This window comes from Muscardinus avellanarius, assembly GCF_963383645.1.
Source record: "Muscardinus avellanarius genome assembly, chromosome: 11".
In the NCBI taxonomy this organism is placed as follows: Eukaryota; Metazoa; Chordata; class Mammalia; order Rodentia; family Gliridae; genus Muscardinus; species Muscardinus avellanarius.
In genome coordinates this window covers 100,283,154-100,307,584 of record NC_137797.1, presented here as the reverse complement: position 1 = coordinate 100,307,584, position 24,431 = coordinate 100,283,154, and the positions used below count along the sequence as shown (strand labels likewise).

Sequence of the window (24,431 nt, the reverse complement as noted above, 5' to 3'; positions counted from 1 at the left end):
TAGAACTCCCTTTAGACAGGATCCGAGAAGAGGATCCCCACGCCATATAATTGTCAAAATGACCAATGAGGAAGCCAAGCAGAGAATCTTAAAGGCAACAAAAACAAAGGGCCAAGTGACATTCAGAGGCAAACCAATTAGAATCACTCCAGACTTCCCAAACCAAGTCATGAGAGCCAGAAGGGCTTGGAGTAACATATTCCAAACTCTGAAAGAAAACAACTTCCAGCCAAAAATTTCCTATCCAGCAAAACTTTCTATCAAATTAGATGGAGAAATAAGAAGCTTCCATGACAAACAGAAACTGAAGGAATTTATGTCTTCAAAACCAGCGCTAGAGAAAATACTCAAAGAGATTAACTACAAAGAAGAAATAGGTAACACTCACCAGAACCAGAGAAACAAGAGTTTCCATCCAACAGACAACTAAGATTGGTTATCTGTGGAGATTCATTATTTATGTTAGTCTTTTACCTATCTCTAAATTGTATTGTTTGCCTTTATTGTTGTTAATTTTTAGGATTTCTAGTTGGAATATTAATATACCTTCAGATATAGCATTTGGAAATATTTTATCCAATTCTATTAGTAACTTTTAACTCTGTTTACATTGTCTTTGGATATACAATATTTTCTTTTATTTTTTAGGGAGTTTGTATATTCTTCTGTTGCCTGTGCCACTGAAATCATATCCAAGAAATCACTGCCAATTTCAATGTTGTGAGGTTTTATGACCCAGATTTTCTCCTAAAAGTTTATAGTCTTAAGATTTATATTTGTATGTGGGATTAGGTAAGGGTCCAATTTTATTCTTTTCCATGTAATTATTATTTTTCAACAATATTTATTTAAAAGATTATTATTTCCACCACCAAATCTTCGTGGAAACCTTGTCAAAAATAACTTGACAATATAGGGAAGAAGTTAGCTCTAGGCTTGTATTTAACTCCAATGGTCTATATATCTGCCTTTAGAACAGTACTACACTGTTTCAATTATTGTAGCTTTATATGGTTTGAAATCAGAAAATATATATCTTCTAGCTTTGTTTTTGCTTCGAGATTGTTTTGGGTATCTAGAGTCCATATTCCATATCAGGATAGATTTTTTTCTGAAAAATAAATATATGATAGTTTCACCTAAAAAAAAGAAAAAAATATTCTCTGGTAAGAAAGAAAGCAAAAAGAAATATTGAAATGTTATCTTTAAGTCATCAAAAGCTTGGTATCAGACAAATGAAACTGTTATGTGAGATTATCATTTTTAATTTTGGATAAATTGCTATAATACTAGATGTCAACCACTAAGCCAAGCATGGGAGGGAGGGATGGGGAGAGAATGGGGTGGGGATCGGGTGGGGGCTGACTGGGCGATGTGTGCATGTATGTCTACAAAAGTTTGTATCCCACTATGATGTATGAATACAGTGCACCAATAAAATAAAAAAAAATAACAAAACAAAAAAAAATATATATATATATAAAATAGGTCTGGGAGTGTAGCCCGGAGGTAGAAGGGCTTCCAGGAACCCCAGTACCACCAAAAAATAAATAAATAAATCATGATAATTATTAGACGCACTAGAATCACATACAACTGCACTCTTCCTAGCCACAAGTGTAATGTGAGGTGATTCTGTCTAGTTATCATCCAGCCACCAAACAGTGATACCCACTTTCAGCCAACATTCCCAAAAGATTACTCTCTCCCCTACCTCTACCCAACCCCCTTCCTTCCTAGGAAGCCCTCCCTTAGCCGAGACAGGCCTAAACAGATCTTGCCTAACCCTTAGTCTACACTGTCCGTATTCATCAAGCCTGAGTATTGTTATATTTAATATTCCCTAAATATATATGACCTTACAAATTCGGACTTCTTTGGTAGCCCTACGTTCCTTCCATAGTACAAAGCACCTTATTCTCACTTGTGAGAATGACTGAGTTAAGAGTCCGTGACTCAAATGTCTTAGTCTAGTTTCCTACCAATAACCTATAGTGAAACATCTATTTAATAACTCTCTGGGTATCAGTTTCCTTATATGTAAAAATAAGTGGGTTGAACTAACTGATGTTTCCATTTCTTATTTTTTTAATTAGATAGCCACGTTCCATCTCCCAAGATCTAAAAAAAAATTATCAGGGAAACTGTAAGGCCGCCCCCTGCTCTCCCAGGCAGAGTTAGTCACTTGCTCCCCTGGACTTTCCACAGTGTGTGTGTGTGTGTGTGTGTGTGTGTGTGTGTGTGTACACAAACATACAATACCTCCATTACAGCTTAGTGGCCAAAGTGGAGATAAGAAGAATCACACTACTTGAATCAAACTCTGGTTCTCCTTACTATCTGTGTAACCTTGGGCTAATTATTTAACTTCTCTAATGATTTTAATTTCCTTGCCTATAAAATGAAGATAATAATATCTATCACACAGCATGGCTGTAAGAATAAAATAAAATATTTATAATAAAAAAAAAAAAGAAAATGCTTCAATGGGGCAGTAATACAGCTTATAAAACACTTTATACTTTGAAAACTACAGAATGTTGTATAAGATCTACACCTAAGATTTAATGATACAGAAATGTTGGAAATATATATTAAGGGTTTTATAATAAAATTCTCAGGCTCTATGACAGCCACGTTTGCTTCAAAAAACTTTTGAAGATGATAAAAATTTGAACAAAAGTAAATAAAATGTGGAAATAAAAAGGAAGAAGACACATCTAGGCTCATATTCAAATATTAACATTTTCAAAAGCAAAAGGAATTACAAATTGTGAGGAAGAGTACAGCACAGATGACCACAATGTCTAAATAAGATAGGACTCTGCCTAAACAAGTTACCAGGGAAGGTTGCTAACCTGAGAGAGACCAGGTGAAATGTGATGGACACTGTGCAGGGAGTCAGAGTTGCCTAGGGAACTGGCTTGAGAGTTAAATACAGTCAGCCCATGACTTATCTCTGTCCCTGGATATGAAATATCCTCAAAAAAGCATCCTCAGTATGAACATGGGTGAGATCTGGCTACTATCAAGGTGTTACGGAGAACAAGAAGACGCAAATACAACCACTGTCACCTACTTATAGGCACGTGTATTTGTTCTCAGGGTATCAGAGATACTATTCTACTAAATAATCCCATTCATTAATTCTATTGAGAATTTTACTGTCAATCAAGCAATTGTCACTTTTTTTTAATGTAATTGAAAGCAAGTTTATTTTCCATAGGAACTAATTTCATTTGTATGTGCCCATCTTTTCTCCTTGGCTTCTTTCAAAATCCGATATATATATATATATGTGTGTGTGTGTGTGTGTGTGTGTGTGTGTGTGTGTGTGTGTGTGTATGTTATATATGTGTATATGTATATATAGATATATATACACTCATACGTATATAAATATATACACACAAACATAAATATATAATCCATTATGTATATACATATATACATATATACATATATATACATCTTTGATGCAATTCTGTATTTAACCACAGTTGCCTTGATACAATAATCATTTTTACATTTTCCTATTTAGAATGTTTTAAATTGGTTCATACAAATATAAGTAGAGATAAATTTATACTTTATCAATTTTTGAAAATCATCTGATATTATCCCTTCATATAGTATCTTTCCTCCATCCCTTGAGTTGCTCCTCCTGGCATCCAGTTCTCATGCCATCCTGCTTACCGCTAACGCTGCCTGCATGGCTGTTCTGGACCATTTCCTCAGATGCATTTTCCCTACAATAAATCTCATGACACTCTTGCCCAATCAACTACTAACCAATCGATTGACTGTTTACACAGATTTGCTATTTTTACTATTTCACTATTTTATTTTACTATTCATTTCTTTTTCTTTCTTTCCTTTTGGAAAAGTGGTTGAACTCAGGGGCATTCTACTTTTGAGCTACACTCATAGGTCTTTTCACTTTTCATTTGGAAACTGTTTTGCTTAGTCCCTGCTGATGGCTGCTCCTGTCTTGGCCTCCTAGTACTGGGATTACAGATGTTTATCACACTCTTAGCTTTTGTTCTTCACTTATAAAAGATTGCTTTAAACTTTTGCAAAACCGTTTACTTGTAATATGATATGGTTACCTCTATATGTTCAAAACTAATATTATAACTTATTATTTATTATTTCACATTAATTCCTGAGAGTCCAGTTGGAGGAGGGTTCCTCCCAGAGAGCACAGTATCTGCTCCTGGAGGTAGCCAGGGGGCGCCACCAACCTGAACTAACAGCCTCCTGCCAGGTGCACCTGCTCCCTGAGATAAAGAAATGGAGGTGTTCTCCCTCAGAGCTGAAGGTCTGTGTCTCTGTAATTCTCAATTTACTTAGTGTTAAGCCATGTTTCAGTTTATACCTTTTCCACATTCAGAATAATTTTTAGGAATTCTTACCTGTTTCATTTGCAAACTCCCCATCTGGGCACATACTGCATGCAAAGCAACAGATTGGCTTTCCTTCAAGAAGTGTTTTTTTAAAGCCAGGGATACAATTAGAGTAGCAATCAGTAGAAGGATCCTGAGTAAGAGATGGAAGAGGGTGAGCAGGTCGAGAAACAAATTGAGCAACACCATGCAGGTGGGAGATTCTGAACTTTATGTGACATAAGAACTTAACTAAGAACTTAGGAACCCCTGGAAAATGTCTAATGACCCCTATGTTCCTCGATACTATGCCCCACCTCTCTTTTCAATGTGCTGCTGAATTTGGGGGATGAATAATGTCTAACCAAGACCTAATATAAATATGCAATTTACAGTAAAATCCGAGTACTACATTTTATGTCTAATTTGAAAGAGTCTATTTTCATCCATAAATACTCATTTTACTTCTCACATTGGAATCAGATGTTTAAATTACCATTGATACCATGAACTTTCAAGAATTCTGATTTTACTATGTGGGCAAAAAGTCCATTTACTCTGTACCAGGAAAGACAATTAGTTTTTTTTCTTTTAACTAAACATAAGGAAACAGTTTTCACATGAATGAGGCCAGAAAGTTCCCATACTTGTCCTTACAGCAAAGTAAGAAGTAAGGGAAGTCTCCACCCAATGAGGTCATGAGTTTTCCTCAGTCCTACTCTGTGAGCGCTCTGGATTCTGAGGAATATCCCCAGCACACCCATCTAAGGGGATGCTCACCATTTCGCGCTCACCCCACGTTATCAGTTCATCATTTAGTGATAAGTGCTGGACACCGTGTGATTGGAAAATGAACTCTCCAACCTTCACCTGGGCTTTGGTGCCATTCAACAGAGACTGGTAGTTAAAGATGTCAAGCCGGGTCGTGGACGTCGTCTTGTTCATAATGTTCCCCTTACCAACACTTCTTTCCAGTTGGCCTCTCTGCAGGAATGGGTGGAGCTGAAAGTGAAATAATTTTTAGAACTTGAGTTCACAAAGCCTAGAAATAGGAACAAATGGTATGACCTCTTTTCTCCCAAGTCTCCATCACACACTTATATTGAGTTTAAAATGTACCCAAGGAACGTCTATGGCTATTTGCTTTATATGTGTTGGGAAATAGGTTTCATAAAATCTATATGTGAATTACTAATGTTATCTTCATTTTGAAAATGAGAAAACTGAATTTTCCAAGGAATCCCAGCGAGTCAGTGAGGACACTGTCTCTCTTTTTAAAATCACTAACTTCTCATTTTAAGGAAAAATTATTAGAAACATCAGAAAATGTAGCTCACAAGGCAGACTGTGGTCATAAAAACTAGAGAGATGTGCAAATAATAAAATGGTAGTTTGCTGGAAAGGAAAAAAAAAAAAGCAGGACCCAAGAACTAGTGTTAAAACTTACACCAGAATTGAAGTGATTCCACAGACTAAGTGCCCACTTGTCAGTGAGATGAAAACCCCTAGAGACCTAGGATTGTGGAAATGGGGGATGGGCACATTGACACAGGGTTTTCTCCAGGATCTCCACCAGCTTCTCGCTGTGAAGACCACAGAATAGCATCCTCCTTTATTCAGAAGGGGGAGCAAACAGTATTTTGAAACATGCCCAGAACACTGTTTCCCACAGTCAAAGGAAACTGCCTTATTGGAGCCCAGTCAACCTGGAGCAGGGAAATCCACACCCAGCTCAGGTCCCTTCCAGCCTTCCTGTCTCACCTAAAGGAGAGATAAAGAGATGAGAAGCACTTGGAAGGTTACAGGTCTGGGGCACAGGCCCACTGAAACTCACAGGGCTTATCACCAGATCAAGGAACACTCCCCCCACCCCAATCCCCAAGGCAGCAGGGCTCATCAATGTAAAACTAAGAAAGTGCAAAGATCAGATTGTTTAGAAGGCTTAGGGAACCCAGAGAAGATATGTGAGGCAGAAAACAAAGAGAGAAGAGGAACATGGAAACTCAGACAGCTACAGTTAAAGGAAGCAATATGAACAGCGTAAGCAATAGGCAGGAAAAATGAACCCTCATAAACAGGCTCAGTAAAGGAGCCTCAGTTGTTTTTGCTCAATGCATCAGGCCTCACTATAAATCATGCTAACAGACAAGAAAACCATCGATGTTACCTAGGGATAAAGGGTGCAACAGAACAAGACCCAAATACAGTTTAGAATCATCAGACTAGAATGGTAAGACTTTGATTAATGTCACAAAGGCTCTTCAGGATAAGTTGCACTATGCAACCCAAGGCGAGTAAGCAAGCAGAGAGATTAAAAACTTAATACAAATTAAATGAAGTGCTAGAAATCCACTAAGGGTTAAGAGAAAAATGCCTTTTATGGTCCCAACTGTAAACTGGATAGTGCTGAAAAAAAAAACCCACTGAGCTTGAACATGCATCATTAGAAAGTTCCCCAATAAAATGTAAAATAAGAAAAAAATATCTAAGAACTATGGGACATTTCTCCAAGTATAATGTCTATTCCGGTACTACCAATGGAGACAACAGAAGAAAGGGGGTAAAATATTTTCAGTACTAAGAGCTAAGAATTTTCCAGTGTGAAGTAGAGGTAGGTCAGCAAAGGGCATGTTGGGAGCAGTAAGGTCAAAGGAAAAGAATCCTCCAACTAAATGGCATGCATTAAACCACAGCTCTTGGTAAAAGAAAGAATTCTGCTATGGATTGACTTTTTTATCCTCACCAAAACTGAAAATAGACTTCCAGGAAGATGGCGAGCGAGAAAAGCGGTGTTTAAGAGCCCCGCTAACAACCAATCTCCATTACCACAAAATCAGCGCCTTTCATAGCCAGAAAACACCATCACCAGAAAAACAAAAAAAATCACCAGGCTCCAGAGAGAAAGCGGACTGAGAATAGAGCTCAGAGCCACAGAGGAGATACAGTGGCCTCATGCCCGAGGACGCGGCAGCAGCGTCTTACTGCCGGCGGCAGCAGCGAATTCACGGGACGGCTACAGCAAGCCGAGGTGAGCCTCTGCGGAACGGCCAGGCGGGATATTTCAGCGCGGGGAACATCTAAAGCTCCCAGTGGCTGAGCTCAGCACACGCTACAGGGAAGCCAGAGTGGAACTCAAAACCAAGAAGAAAAACGCCAGCCTCACGGCTGAGGGCGTAGAGTGGCGCCATATTGCCACCGGCAGCAGCAGCAGCGAATTCACCGAGTCCACTACAGCTCCATCAGCACATTCAACAACCGTGAGTCAAATTGCGGGCCACAGAGCAGAAATCCCAGTATTGTACTCCCTGGGACTTGACTCAGTGGGGGAGTAGCGGTGGCAGAGATATCACACCATAGGAGAACGTGCAACCTGGCAACCCCCATAGTCTAAAGCAGCCTCTATTGACTCCCTGGGTCGGAAACTCTATGATACAACCCAGTAAAGGAGTAGTGGGGTCTGAGATACTACAGACTTGAAATCCAGAGCACCTTAAGTGAAGTCATAGTGACCCAAGGGAAGAACCCAGAGAAGGCAAAAACTTCCGAAATCATGGGAAAAAGGAATAACAATGGAGCAATGAATGCCCACACCCCACAACATCATAACCTGATAAAACAGAAAATCAGAGATTTCTAGAAGATCAAATCAGGAAAATAACTTTAGAAATAATAGAGGTGTTTTGAAAACAATTCAGAGAGAGCCAAAAAGAGATAAAGGATGCAATCAATGAAGTAAAGGCCTCAATTCAAAGTATAAACAACCGATTAGACCACATGGAGAATAGAATCTCACTCCTAGAAGATGATCGCTCCAAAAATGAACGCATAGTTTCTAATCTAGAAAAAAAATATCCGACAGCAGGAATCTGACATTGAAGAAATATGAGCCCATTTTAAGTGAGCTAACCTAAGAAAAATTGGAATAGAGGAAGGAAAAGAAGGTGAAACCAAAGGGATCAACAATCTCTTCAAGGAAGTAATAGCAGAAAATTTTCCAAACATAGAGCAAGAGGTCTATACACAGGTCCAGGAAACTTATAGAACTACCTTTAGACAGGATCGGAGAAGAGGATCCCCACGCCACATCATTGTCAAAATGACCAATGTGGAAGCCAAGCACAGAATCTTAAAGGCAATAAAAACAAAGGGCCAAGTGGCATTCAGAGGCAAACCAATTAGAATCACTCCAGACTTCCCAAACCAAGTCATGAGAGCCAGAAGGGCTTGGAGTAACATATTCCAAACTCTGAAAGAAAACAACTTCCTGCCAAAAATTTCCTACCCAGCCAAACTTTCTATCAAATTAGATGGGGAAATAAGAAGCTTCCATGACAAACAGAAACTGAAGGAATTTATGTCTTCAAAACCAGCGCTAGAGAAAATACTCAAAGAGATTAACTACAAAGAAGAAATAGGTAACACACATCAGAACAAGAGAAACAAGATTTTCCATCCAACAGACAAGACTGGTTATCTGTGGAGATTCATTATTTATGTTAGTCTTTTACCTATCTCTAAATTGTATTGTTTGCTTTTATTGTTGCTAATTTTTAGGATTTCTAGCTGGAATATTAATATACCTTCAGATATAGCATTTGGAAATATTTTATCCCATTCTATCAGCAACTTTTAACTCTGTTTACATTGTCTTTGGATATACAATTTTTTTTAATTTTTTCTGGAGTTTGTATACCCTTCTGTTGCCTGTGCCATTGAAATTATATCCAAGAAATCACTGCCAATTTCAATGTTGTGAGGTTTTATGACCCAGATTTTCTTCTAAAAGTTTATAGCCTTAAGATTTATATTTAGGTCTTTTATCTATTTTGAATTAATATTTGTATATGGGGTTAGGTAAGGGTCCAATTTTATTTTCATGTAATTATTATTTTTCAACAATATTTAGTTAAAAGATTATTATTTCCTCCACCAAATGTTTATGGAAACCTGTCAAAAATAACTTGACAACATATGGAAGAATTTATCTCTAGGTTTTTATTTAACTCCAATGGTTTATATATCTGCCTTTAGAACAGTACTACACTGTTTCAATTATTGTAGCTTTATATGGTTTGAAATCAGAAAATATACATCTTCTAGCTTTGTTCTTTTTTGAGATCATTTTGGGTATCTAGAGTCCATATTCCATATTAGGATAGATTTTTTCTGAAAAATAAATAAATAAATGTATGATAGTTTCACCTAAAAAAAAAGGAAAAATATTCTCTGGTAAGAAAGAAAGCAAAAGGAAATATTGAACTGTTATCTTTAAGTCATCAAAAGCTTGGTATCAGACAAATAAAACTGTTATATGAGATTATCATTGTTAATTTTGGATAAATTGCTATAATACTAGATGTCAACCACTAAGCCAAGCATGGGAAGGAGGGATGGGGAGGGAATGGGGTGGGTAGGGGTTAATTGAGCGATGTGTGCATATATGTCTACAAAAGATTTTTTTATCCCAATATGATGTATGAATACAGTGCACGAATAAAAAAATTTTTTAAAAATAAAAAGAACCTCTTTCATGATTGTTCATGATTGTTCATGATTTTTCCCAGAGAAACAAAAATAATTTAAAAATATCTAATCACATAAGAGCCAAAATATTATTGATGAAATAAACTCAGGATCTGATAAACATTTTCCCAAATAGGCACACAAAATTATAAATACACTCCTTATTCCTGGATTCAAAGGGCTAATATAATTTGTATGCTCATGTTTTCAAAAATTTGTTAAGGTTCAACATAATCTCAATCAAAATTTTAGTGAGATTGTCCAAAGATTTTTAAAACAATTCTAAAATGTATATGGAACCACAAATGATCTCAAACACCAAGGCTATCTTGATCAAGAGCAATTAGCCATAGGTATTACATGCCATAATTTCAGATTACATCATAAAATAATAGTAATAAAATCAGGATGATATTGACATATAAATAGATATATAAAGCAAAAAATCAGAATTGAGGTCCCTAAATAAATTGGATTTATCAGGTCAAGTTATTGAGAAAGGCCATAAGAATATAAAATGGGCTAAAAAGTTAAAGGTTCATCTTTTTGATTAATATTATTGGTAAATCTTGCTCTCCACATGTAAAATAAGAAGTAGAATTGTTATCTTAAACCAACTACAAACCATAAGCTAGAATACAAAATAAAATAATATTTTACAAATCAGCTCTACAGCAAAAAGTACATTGTTGTTGATTAGGAAATTATATTGAGCATGCAAATTCTGCAGGACTCACATGATTAATTTAGCATATAAAAGTTCACAAATTAAAATTAATATAAGACAATTTATGAAAGAAAATAGATATTTAAAGATAACTTTTTCATAATTTCATCTAGAAACATGGTTTTCCATAGTAAAGAGTTATTATGTGAATCCTGGTATTACACAAAATGTAGAGAAATAAATTTCAAGTGTTATTGCTATCTAAATATGAAATTAAAAGCAATGAAATAAAAGAAATCCATAGGATATTTTTGTGCTTTAATGTAGAATATAAAGCATTAACCATAAAGAAAAAATGAATAGGACAAAAATTATTAACCATAAAGGAGAAAAATAATAAATTGAACTCCAGAAACAATAAGATCATTTGATAATCAAAATAAAATAATCATCAGATCACAGAGGATAAAATGTGCTCAATAAACATATCTGAAAGCCTATATTCAAAATATTCATAAGTAAAAATAAAACTTAGACCAAAACTAGAAAAGTGTGGAGAAGTTGGACACGACAAACTGAAATTAAATGACAAATAACATATGAAAACATGTTCATTAGCAAATGAATTAATAGTTTGTTAAATCAAAAATCCTTCCAACAGTAAAATATAATGGTAAAATGAAAACAAATGAGAAATCTACTTACTTATATGGGATATTTACAATATACTATAGAGCAAATCACTATTATTAAGAAAAAATAAAAAGAACCTATTTCATGATTGCCTATTTCTATATAGATATGAATATCCCCAGAAGTAATATGATAAACTCATTGAATAGAGCTATCTTTGCCAAAGTCAACATCATTTACCATTAATGAAGAAGACAACTAAGATGTAGGTCATATATACTTAGTAAAATAAAAGAGGACAGTTTGGGTTATAACACAAAATTATTTAAATGGCCACATGGAGTGTTTCGATGTTTTATTTGTTCTCAAAGAATCAAAAACAAAAAAAGTATAAGCACATAAGACCCAAAATATTATTGATGAAATAAGCTCAGTATCTGGTAAACTTTTTACCAAAAACTATGATTAGTTTTGTGATGGAATATTTAGATTATCAAGGCAGAAAAGATCAATCTTCTGAAAGCTCTTTGCTATAAGTATCATTTCTTATAAAAGGAAAGCTATTAAACGATCATGAATCAAAAAATTAAAAGGACAACCCACAGCCAATTAACCTAAAATAAGACAAGAATGAGCTGCTCTTACCTGCCAGGGATGTGGAGTCAGGTTCTTGTCTTTATCAAGGTATTGTTCTTCCACTTGAAGTGAGAGTTCTTCATGAAGAGCCTGGGCAATGGCATGCACAGCAGCATACACCTTGTGACTCTGGGCTGAGGTGTTCATGTCCCAAATATCTAGACTTCGACTTGCCAGGGTGTCATTTTGTGCACATCGACTCAATTTTCTAATCCCATCTTTAGACAGATGTGGACATTCAAATATCATAGACCACACATCCTGGATAAAGATATCATGAGGATATTTTGCAGGCTGAACAATTCTGAGAAAATCTTTAAAACCAGGAATCTCATCCATGTGGACAGAAAATGATAACCCTCCTCCAAAATATGTGTAACTTTGACTTGGTTCAAAGGGTATTGTTGTTAAATCCCAATCAGAGATTGTGACAAAGATAATACCAGTTATATCAGTGCAAAAAATGTTATATACAAATCTCAGAAGAGAATATGTGTCACCAAATACAATACTAACATTGGTAGTCGTGATTTTCATTTGAAAAATGTCACTTTTAACTCTGTCCTCAGCAGGAAACTCTGAAATCCTTTCTGCAAATGCAACACACAGTCCATTGTTGTCCATTTCTTGGGTCATGTCCCTGAGGAACATTTCTCCCCTGATGTCATCTGGAACCACAAGGCCAACCCAGACCCAACCAAAGTGCAGCAGAAGTCGGATAATCCCCTGATACAGAGCTGTAGAGTCCCTGGGAAACTGGTAAAGAGCTGGAAGTTGGACTCTGTCCCTGAGACTGAGGTCAAAGGGACCATAGCTGATCTAAATAGAAGACAAAATTATGATGCATATTCATCAAAAATTTACTTCATTCTATTTCTTACCTGGACTGTGGAATTAAAACAATTAAAGAAACCACTTTATGAAGAAATAGCCATGTATTTTATTTCACTCATTACTTGATTTCCACTTCTTACATTTTTATACCATGACCCATATTCCTTTTAAATGTATATCTGAAAATAACTCAAAAAGCATTGATCTACACTTCTTATCAAGTAAAGAAATTTCATACACTGTATATAATTTCAGAATTATATACAATTGTATATTCACAATTATATACAATTATACAATTATACAATATATACAATTATATAGAATTATATACAATTGTAAATTCACAATTATATACAGTTTCTAGTATTGAGCTCTATGCTTTTTGATCACAGAAGTAATAAATTATTAATCCTCTAAGATATTTTTCTAAGGCTACATTATAATCTAACTCAGAAGACAAATATATTAAGCACTTTATAATTCAAAATAGAAAGAAGTCTAGGATATCGAGCCATTCCTGTGCCTTCCTTTTACCTTTAAAATACATATTTAGCTATCACAAAATGAAAGATTCACATCTGAATGTTTTCCCTTCTCTTCATATATAATCTATTGTATCCTAACCCTACATCTACTCCCAAGTTTCTACCCGAATTCAGAGAAGACTCAGTTGAGTTTTCTCTACTACTGTTCCTACGTGTCTCTTTACTTTTCCTTTTGAACCTATTGTATCAGATATCGCCAAAGTTTCTTAGTATTTTCAAGACTAGGTCAATGATGACAAATATGCTAATTCAAATGGCCATTGACCAGAACTCATTTTAGGCTATCTACTATTGGCTTCAAAGAGTTGGTCACACCACAGACCATGAGAAAATGCAGAGGATCATCAAAAACAATTTGGAAAATTTATAACTTAATAAACTGGAAAATAGAGGAGTCAACAGATTTCCTTACACATAAAATGTACCTAAATTAAACCCAGATTATATAAGAAACCTAAACTGACCAATAGCAACCAAAGACACAAAACAGCAACAAAAATATTACACCAAAGAAAAGCCCAGGTTCAGATGAATTTCTAGCTGAATTCTATAACACTTTTACAGAAAAAACTAAACACAATGCTTCACAGATTATAGTCAAAAGTAATGGAATCCTTCCAAACTCCTTCTATGAGGTCAGTATCATCTTAAAACCAAAAGCAAGTAAAGATACTTCAGGCAAAAAAAAAAAAATTACAAACCAATACCCTTGATGAACATAGATGCAAAATACTCTAAACAAAATACTAATGAAATTCATTCAAAACCACACCAAGAAAATTGTATATTAGGACCAAGTTGGTTTTATTCCAGGGATGCAAATCTGATTCAACATTGCAAATTAATACATTTCATTAACCACATAAGTAGAACTGAAGACAAAATCACATGATCATCTCAATAGATGCTAAACAAGCATTTGACAAAACCCAACACTCATTCATCATAAAACACTGCAGAAAATTAGGATAGAAGGAACTTACCTCAACATTACTAAGGTAACATACAATAAACTCAAAACCAACATCACATAGAATAAAGAAAAACTGTAGGAATTCCCTTTAAAATGAGGACCAAGACAAGGATGCCCATTCTCATAACTCCTTTTCAATTTAGCACTTGACACTCTTGCAAGAGTAATAAGACAGGAGAAAAACATAAAAGAATTCAAATAGGAAAAGAACTGAAATTATTTTTATTTACAGATGATGTTATCCTATATTTAGAGGATGTAAAAAGTCAACCAAAAGACATTGAGAGATGATTAATAAACTCAGCAAAGTAGCAGAATCCAAATTCTGTTTTAAAACAGCAGTAGCTTTTCTACATGTCTACCATGAGTCCACTGAAAAAGAAATTCAGAAGATAATTCCATTCACAATAACCTCAAAAACCTATAAAATACTTGGTAATACTGCTAATCAAGTAAGAAAAAACTCTATAAAGAAAATTTATAAAAGACTAAAGAAAGGAATTGAAGATATTAAAAGCAATGATCTCCCAGGCTCTTGGTTACACAAAAGAAATATTATCAAAATAGCCATTCTAACAAAACATTCTACAGAATTAATATACTCACTATCATAATAAAATTGTATTATCAACAGAATAAAAATGTGTCATAAATTTTATATGGAGAAACAAAGGACATACAATAGCAACAGCAGTTATCAATAATAAGAACCACGAAAGATGCATCACAATTACTGATTGTAAATTATAGTACAGTCGGTGGTGATGGCGCACGCTTGTAATCCCCGCGCTTGGGAGGCGGAGACAGGAGGATCACGCAGGTTCGAAGCCAGCCGCGCTGGCGTAAAAGACCCAGTTTCAAAAATATAAAATAGGTCTGGGAGTGTAGCCCAGAGGTAGAAGGGCTTCCAGGAACCCCAGTACCACACACAAAAAAATAAATAAATAATAATAATAATAATAATAATAATATAAAAAATAAATTATGGTAAAGAGCTTAGTAACAAAAAAGCATGGTATTGGCACAAAAACAAACAAACATATACACCAATGGAACAGAATAGGACATACAAAAAATCCACACACAACCATTTGATTTTCGACAAAGGACAAAACACCTACTTATGTTTGAGAATGAACAAACTTTTCAACAAATGGTGTTTGGAAACCAGCATTCCTCCTTCTCCTCAATGTATTTTCTAGAATATGGCACACATTATAACTCTCCTTTGCTGAAATTCCACTATCTTTTCAAGCTTCTAATATCAAAATATCCCATGGTCCCAACTGGGATCCTTCCCTTTTTCACAAACACATTTTCTAAAAGATCGTTCATATTGATTATGTCCTCCCTACAATTTAATTCAAACTATAAATCTATATATATCCACCTGCTCTCCAGTTACCTAAATTTGAATACTTAATAGAGACTTTATACTTATCAATTGCAAAACTTTTATTTTTGAAGATAAGTGCTTATTAATTGCTTGTGAATTTGCTGGATGAATTAATACATATTTTTAGTATTTAAAGAGAAAAAAATAATTAAAGTATAAAAAAGATTAGCATCTGCATTTAGAAAGAAAACAGAATCCACTTTAAAAAACATAATAGATGCAATAAAATAAGCCACTTTAATAGATAAGACAAATAAGTAGATGATCGTATTTTTTAATTTACTGACGCATGATGTATATGTGAGGCTCGTTTAATTAGTCTATTTTTTCTGTGTACTTATATTTTTCCAAAATTGAATCCTTTCTAAGGTATTTGTTTCAGAACTGCATACTTGAAACACATGTGACATAGACTATTTTTTAAAACTATATTTGGAAAAACTGCATTTGTTGTATGGAAAGGCAAAAAGGAATTTTTTTAAATATGAATGAGAAAAAATTATCCCTCCATCATCTCATGACCAATGGATAAGGTTAATTATATATATATTTACACATATATACATAAAATATAAGCATCATCATAAGTAAATGAATATTAACAAGGGAAAAATATTGGTAGCCTCATCTAATATACTTTTCAACTAACTACAAGAATTTCAAGAAGAAAAGTAATATAATAATACTGTATTATGGTTAGCCTTAAAAGTTAGATTTTTTTTTTTACTTACCTGTGGTATATTGTAAAGAGATAACACTCGAGAAATCGGGGTTGATATTACTGTAGAAACGCCTCCTATCACGGCCACCAGCTCGTCTTTCTTCTCAGCCCTGCAGTTGTAATTAGGGACTGGAGGACTCTTTCCTGAAAGCAGAGACATGGAACTCTCCGTGGCCTTCATCGCAATAAAATCTGTGTTGAAGATATAGAAGCCCAGAGACAGATTGAACAACATGTTCACGTCCTTGTTGATTTGTTCCACAGCAAACACCATGGCCAGCAGGTGCTGATAGTGCTTGGTAAGAGCTCTAGAATACAAAGGAGAAAAGGTTATTTTATTGCTATTTACTGTAAAACAGAAAGAGTCATGCAGAAAAATCCAAGTGAAAATCTATGAAATGAATAGGACATTCTAAGTTGAAAAAGTTGAGAATTTGGGTGCCCAAATAAATCCGATTGGCATTCTCATTTACAATAAAATTTACCATTGTGACATTTTAAGGTGTAGTTTAAGTCTGAGAAAAAAAGTACAGGGGATGAAGTAAATGAAAATTAAAATAATATAAATTTTAAATTTCATGGTATGGTTTTTGTCTTATATAATGGGATGTAGCTCAGGAGAAAATAATGTGGCCACACAAATATGATGTTAAATAAAGTAATTTAAGCCAAAAGTTTATAACACAATATTCTACATCTTTCTCCATTAAAAAGTAATTATCAGCTTCGGAATGCATTTTCACCTGTCTGTGCAGTACAGAGAAGCCACATACTTACGCAAAAACAAAATCTGGCAAATGCACTGTATCCTGAAATCCAAACATATATTTGGTGTCCCTAAGAGTCGCTCTTAGGGAAAAGAGCCCACCAATAATGACATCTCCATCCTGATAGTAGCCCGGAGAAGCAGGGATAGCTGATAAGAGGGTAGAACTTTGCTCCTGGAATAAAAAGAAAGTGACAAGAAGAGGAAAAGCAAAAGGTAATTTCATATTAGCACTGACAAATATTAGCATAACTGACAACACCTTAGAAATAGAGTGTATTGAGAATCTTCTCAAGAGATGCTCGTGACTAACAGCACTGTGTTCAAACACAGGCCTCTCCATTTGACATGGGGCCAGTTTTTAAAGCTTTGTCTTGGGCCTGATGTAATGTGCTATACGTAAACACTGCCTTGTTTTCTTGGAGTGCGTTTGATTTGCATCTTCTCAAACATCAATCCGTGGTGCATTCATACAGTTAATGTCAGTCTCCAAGGGGCCAAAACTCTCTAACTTCACACCTGGTACTGTTTCTCATACGAAAAACATCATCAAAAACAACTTTAAATCAGAAAACACTTCTAAGGATTTTGTATCCTTAGTGGTTTCAGAGTAATTAGAGATGCCAAGTACCATAGGGTACTTACTATACTGAAATTACACCAGCATGAGTCAAGAAGCTTCGTCCAAATGATTTCTCCGTTACTATCAAAAGTTAATAAGATAGCGAGTCCCATATCTCAGGAAGGAGAATATCAAAGATCAGAGTGGAGCCTAATGCTTGAATAATCATGTATACATTTCTGCAAAACACATTTCACAGAATCCACTCAACTGGCCATGGACGTATGAATGCATAAACAATGTATTATATGAACACAATGGACTGTTATTCTGCCATGAATAAATCCAATATAATGCCATTTGCATAAAATGCATGGAATTGAATATCCTTATGTTAGGGAAATCCTCAGACTCAGAAGCACAAGAATTATATATTTTTATGACATATGTGCTGTCTAGACCAGGATGACACAGATGTAGAAGAGAAACTTTTAGAAGAGATCAAAGATAGGGGAGAGTGAGAAAGGAAAGGTAAAATTGGTTGTGGTGATAGACACATGCATAGTATGTAATATAAATGTGAATATATGCCACAATGAAGCCCATTATTCTGTATTAACATATGCAGTAATGAATATAAATGTTTAATGAAAACAAATGCGAAATTATAGAATATTTCTTTATGATCATAGATGCAAAAATCTTCAAGAGAAAACTAACAGAATTTGAAAACATGCTTCAAGTACTATACATCACCATCAATTAGGATTTATTGCTGAGATATAAGATTGGTTCAACATACACAAGCCAATAAATAGTAAACAGATATAGTACATAAATGAATAAGGTAAAAATAATAACATCTCAGTTGAAGCCAAGAAAGCAGTTTTAAAACTAAACATTCTTTCATGGAAATAATTCTTATCAATTTTGTCATAGGAAAAATGTGCTGCAAGCTGGGCGTGGTGGTGTATGCTTGTAATCCCAGTACTTTGGAGGCTGAGACAGGAGGATTGCAAGTTTGCAGCCAGCCTCAGCTTCTTTGTGAGGCCCTCCAAAATTTAGAGAAACCCTGTTTCAAATTAAAGAATAAAACTAGCGCTGGGGGTGTAGTTCAGAAGCAGAATGCCTCTAGGTTCAATTCCTAGTACAGCAAAAATAAAATGTATTGCAGTATAACACAGGTCATATAAGAGAAGCCTACAGCAAACATCGCAGTCAATGGTGAAGAGTAGACAGTCACTTCTCTAAGACACTGAACAGAGTAAAATCCATATTTGCCGCTTTTACTCAGCACAGTACTGATTGTACTGTTCAGAGGATTTAAACAAGAGGAAGAAATGAAAGATACCAGCATGCAAATCAAAAGGGAAGAAATGATCTCACATAGCATGACCTCGAACATAGAAAATCATAAACACTCTAATAAAAGCAATACAAGGATCATCACTCACTCAGCGACTGTCATTCAGTAGTACTACAATGTCTAGCCAGCGAAATAGGACAAGAAAAGAAGAGAACCTAACTGGAATGGAAAAGTTAAATTATTAATATTTGTTAAATTGGAAATCTCAATATATTTGAAATCTAAGCACATTTATAGAGCTACTAACCCTTTACCCCAAAATTCAATTTATAGGAATCTATCAATAGTACATGCTTTTGTATTTTTTTTTGCCTTTGAATATGTATTTAGCTGTGAGGATGAAAATAACTTCTCTGATGAGTCACTCGGGGAAAATTATTGATTTTTTTCTGCACAACTCTGCCTGCCTTTCTTTTGGGGACATGACTGACCAGGCTTTACCCTGACAGAGAAGATCTCTTTCTAGTTTTACTCTTGCCAGAATCCTCTTGGGGAGGAACTTCCCACAAGAAACATCAATTCTCAGATTCTTCCAAGAGCTCTCTCTCCCCCATGATGTTGTCAGAATCTTCTAGATTCTAAATAGGGCCATGAGACCATCCCTGATAACAGAACAGACATAACTTTTACTTTTGGGGTAGGATGGTTAAGGATTGGTACCTTTTCTCACCAATCTTCTCTGTGTGTGGTTATAATCAGACTTTTGACCTGGTAGAAACAAAAGATGAAAAGTACTGGCTTACTGAGCTGTGAGTTGAAAACCTGTGAGCACATGCTTGGATTATTACCTGAAGAGAAATACCTTTTATTCTTTGAAGTACCGAACCTTTGGGTCTGTTTTATCTAGCCACCAATGTTGCCTTAAATAATATGATCTCTTAGAACTAAAAAGAATTGCAATAATTTAGACTCTAAAGCAGTGTATACTTATCTCAAAATTAAACTTTATTATTAAAGCAGGATATCACAGTACTCATTGGGAGAGTGGCAGGAATGAAAAAACCTAAAATCACATTGCTGGTGATGTACATTCCAGCACAAGGCACTTGTAATGAGATGCTCTTATTAGAGTGTTTATGATTTTCTATGTTCGAGGTCATGCTATGTGAGATCATTTCTTCCCTTTTGATTTGCATGCTGGTACCTTTCATTTCTTCCTCTTGTTTAAATCCTCTGAACAGTACAACCAGTACTGTGCAGATTAAAAGTGGCAAATATGGGATTTTACTCTGTTCATTGTCTTAGAGGAGTGACTGTCTACTTTTCAACATTGACTGTGATGTTTGCTGTAGGCTTCTCTTATATGACTTGTGTTATGCTGCAATACAGTTTTTTGTTTGTTTGTTTGTTTTTGCTGTACTAGGGATTGAACCCAGAGGCATTCTAATTTTTAATTTTTATTTATTTTTTATTTTTTTATTTTTTTATTTTTTATTGGTGCACTGTGTTCTTAAATCATAGTATGATTAAAAAAAAAAACTTTTGTAGACGTACATGCACACATCGCCCAGTTAGCCCCTACCCGATCCCCACCCCGTTCCTTTCCCATCCCTCCTTCCCATCCTTGGCTTAGTGGTTGACATCTAGTATTATAGCCATTTATCCAAAATTAAAAATGATAATCTCACATAACAGTTTTATTTGTCTGATACCGAGCTTTTGATGACTTAAAGATAACATTTCAATATTTCTTTTTGCTTTCTTTCTTACCAGAGAATATTTTTCTTTTTTCTTTTTTTTGGTGAAACTATCATATATTTATTTATTTATTTTTCAGAAAAAATCTATCCTAATATGAAATATGGACTCTAGATACCCAAAATGATCTCGAAAAAGAACAAAGCTAGAAGATGTATTTTTTCCTGATTTCAAACCATATAAAGCTACAATAATTGCAACAGTGTAGTACTGTTCTAAAGGCAGATATACAAACCATTGGAGTTAAATAAAAGCCTAGAGATAAATTCTTCCATATATTGTCAAGTTATTTTTGACAAGGTTTCCAAAAAACATTTGGTGGTAGAAATAATAATCTTTTAACTAAATATTGTTGAAAAATAATAATTACATGAAAAAGAATAAAACTGGACCCTTAACTAACACCATATACAAATATTAAATCAAAATAGATAAAAGACCTAAATATAAATCTTAAGGCTATAAACTTTTAGAAGAAAATCTAGGTCATAAAACCTCACAACATTGAAATTGGAAGGGATTTCTTGGATATGATTTCAATGGCACAGGCAACAGAAGGGTATACAAATTCCCGAAAAAATAAAAAAAAAAAATTGTATATCCAAAGACAATGTAAACAGAGTTCAAAGTAACTGATAGAATGGGATAAAATATTTCCAAATGCTATATCTGAAGGTATATTAATATTCCGGCTAGAAATCCTAAAAATTAGCAACAATAAAAGCAAACAATACAACTTAGAAATAGGTAAAAGACTAACATAAATAATGAATCTCCACAGATAACCAATCTTAGTTATCTGTTGGATGGAAAATCTTGTTTCTCTGGTTCTGGTGTGTGTTACCTATTTCTTCTTTGTAGTTAATCTCTGAGTATTTTCTCTAGCGCTGGTTTTGAAGACATAAATTTCTTCAGTTTCTGTTTGTCATGGAAGCTTCTTATTTCCCCATCTAATTTGATAGAAAGTTTTGCTGGGTAGGAAATTTTGGCTGGAAGTTGTTTTCTTTCAGAGTTTGGAATATGTTACTCCAAGCCCTTCTGGCTCTCATGACTTGGTTTGGGAAGTCTGGAGTGATTCTAATTGGTTTGCCTCTGAATGCCACTTGGCTCTTTGTTTTTGTTGCCTTTAAGATTCTCTGCTTGGCTTCCACACTGGTCATTTTGATAATTATGTGGTGTGGGGATCCTCTTCTCCGATCCTGTCTAAAGGGAGTTCTATAAGTTTCCTGGACCTGTGTATCGACCTCTTGCTCTATGTTTGGAAAATTGTCTGCTATTACTTCCTTGAAGAGATTGTTGATCCCTTTGGTTTCACTTTCTTTTCCCTCCTCTATTCCAATTATTCTTAGGTTAGCTCTCTTAAAATGGGCCCATATTTCTTCAATGTCAGATTCTTGCTGTCAGATTTTTTTTTCTATATTAGAAACTATGCGTTCATTTTTGGAAAGCTCATCTTCTAAGAGCAAGATTCTATTCTCCATGTGGTCTAATCGGTTGTTTGTGCTTTGAATTGAGGCCTTTACTTCATTGATTGCATCCTTTAACTCTTTTTGACTCTCTCTGAATTGTTTCAAAACACCTCTATTATTTCTACAGTTATTTTCCTGATTTGACCTTCTAGAAATCTCTGAATTTCTGTTTTATTGTGTTCTGATGTTGTGGGGTTGTGGGCATTCATTGCTCCATTGTTATTCCTTTTTCCCATGATTTTGGAAGTTTGTGCCTTCTCTGGGTTCTTCCCTTGGGTCACTACGACCTCACTTAAGGTGCTCTGGATCTCTAGTCTGTGTAATCTCAGACCTCACTACTCCTTTATTGGGTTATATCGCAGAGTCTCAGACCCAGGGAGTCAATCGAGGCTGCTTTAGACCATAGGGGGGTGCCAGGTTGGGCGTTCTACTATGGTGTGATATCTCTGCCACCGCCACTCCCCCACTGGGTCAAGTCCCTGGGAGTGCAGTATTGGGATTTCTCCTCTAGGGGCCACAATTTGACTCACGGTTGTTGAATGCGCTGATGGAGCTGTAGTGGACTCGGTGAATTCGCTGCTGCTGCTGCCGATGGCAATATGGCGCCGCTGTCACACCCTTGGCTATGAGGCTGGTGTATTTCTTCTCTGGTTTTGAGTTCCACTCTGAGTCCCTGCAGGGTGTGCTGAGCCCAGCCACTGGGAGTTTTAGATGCTCCCTGTGCCGAAAAATCTGCCGAATCCTGCCCGGCTGTTCCGCAGCGACTCACCTCAGCTCACTGTCCACCACTCATCTCTGGAGACTGGTGGGATGATGAGTGGGTTGGTCTGTAACTGTCCGGGGAACTTTCCACTACCACCGGCAGTAAGGCGCTGCTGCTGCGTCCTTGGCCATAAGGCCGGCATATCTGCTCTGTGGCTCTGAGCTCCGTTCTGAGTCCCCCTCCTCTCTGGAGCCTGGTGCTACAAGGGAAGATGGCGCCTGCGCCGTTCCACGCCACGGCTCCGGCCACAGCACTGTGGTCTGGTTTCTTTTTGGTGTCTCATTTTTCCAGCCCTCTTTTTCTCTATCCCTTGTAATTACATTTTTTGTTTCTCTGCTGATGGTGATTTCTGGCTAAGAAAGGCACTGATTTTGTGGTAATAGAGATTGGTTGTTAGCGGGGCTCTTAAGCCATGCTTTTCTCGGTCGCCATCTTCCTGGAAGTCCTCCCATTCTACTTTTGAAATACACCCCCAGCCCTATTTTTATTCTTTAATTTGAAACAGGGTCTCTCTACATTTTGGAGGGCCTCACAAAGAAGCTGAGGCTGGCTGCAAACTTGCAATCCTCCTGTCTCAGCCACCCAAGTACTGGGATTACAAGCATACACCACCACGCCCAGCTTGCAGCACATTTTTCCTATGACAAAATTGATAAGAATTATTTCCATGAAAGAATGTTTAGTTTTAAAACTGCTTTCTTGGCTTCAACTGAGATGTTATTATTTTTACCTTATTCATTTATGTACTATATCTGTTTACTATTTATTGGCTTGTGTATGTTGAACCAATTTTATATCTCAGCAATAAATCCTAATTGATGGTGATGTATAGTACTTGAAGCATGTTTTCAAAATCTGTTAGTTTTCTCTTGAAGATTTTTGCATCTATGATCATAAAGGAATATTCGATAATTTCACATTTGTTTTCATTAAACATTTATATTCATTACTGCATATGTTAATACAGAATAATGGGCTTCATTGTGGCATATATTCACATTTATATTACATGCTTTGCATATGTCTATCACCACAACCACTTTTACCTTTCTCACTCTCCCCTATCTTTGATCTCTTCTAAAAGTTTCTCTTCTACATCTGTGTCATCCTGGTCTAGACAGCACATATGTCATAAAAATATATAATTCTTGTGCTTCTGAGTCTGAGGATTTCCCTAACATAAGGATATCCAATTCCATGCATTTTATGCAAATGGCATTATATTGGATTTATTCATGGCAGAATAACAGTCCATTGTGTCCATATAATACATTGTTTATGCATTCATACGTCCATGGCCAGTTGAGTGGATTCTGTGAAATGTGTTTTGCAGAAATGTATACAAGATTATTCAAGCATTAGGCTCCACTCTGATCTTTGATATTCTCCTTCCTGAGATATGGGACTCGCTATCTTATTAACTTTTGATAGTAACGGAGAAATCATTTGGACGAAGCTTCTTGACTCATGCTGGTGTAATTTCAGTATAGT

At 35.5% G+C, this 24,431-nt stretch overlaps 1 protein-coding gene across 1 annotated transcript in view; it reads right to left on the bottom strand.

Annotated features, from left to right (window-relative positions):
• The window catches only part of LOC308269619 (vomeronasal type-2 receptor 26-like), a gene marked incomplete at both ends in the record, with an annotated part of 29,598 nt that extends 6,516 nt beyond the window's left edge, over positions 1–23,082 (bottom strand). The window contains 7 exons of the mRNA XM_080704986.1: positions 4,416–4,539; positions 5,166–5,387; positions 11,854–12,663; positions 16,327–16,624; positions 17,094–17,257; positions 18,849–18,954; positions 22,964–23,082. Of these exons, the coding sequence (XP_080561112.1) occupies positions 4,416–4,539; positions 5,166–5,387; positions 11,854–12,663; positions 16,327–16,624; positions 17,094–17,257; positions 18,849–18,954; positions 22,964–23,082 (1,843 nt within the window). The remainder of the gene's footprint in view (positions 1–4,415; positions 4,540–5,165; positions 5,388–11,853; positions 12,664–16,326; positions 16,625–17,093; positions 17,258–18,848; positions 18,955–22,963) is intronic.
• Positions 23,083–24,431: the final 1,349 nt, after the last annotated feature.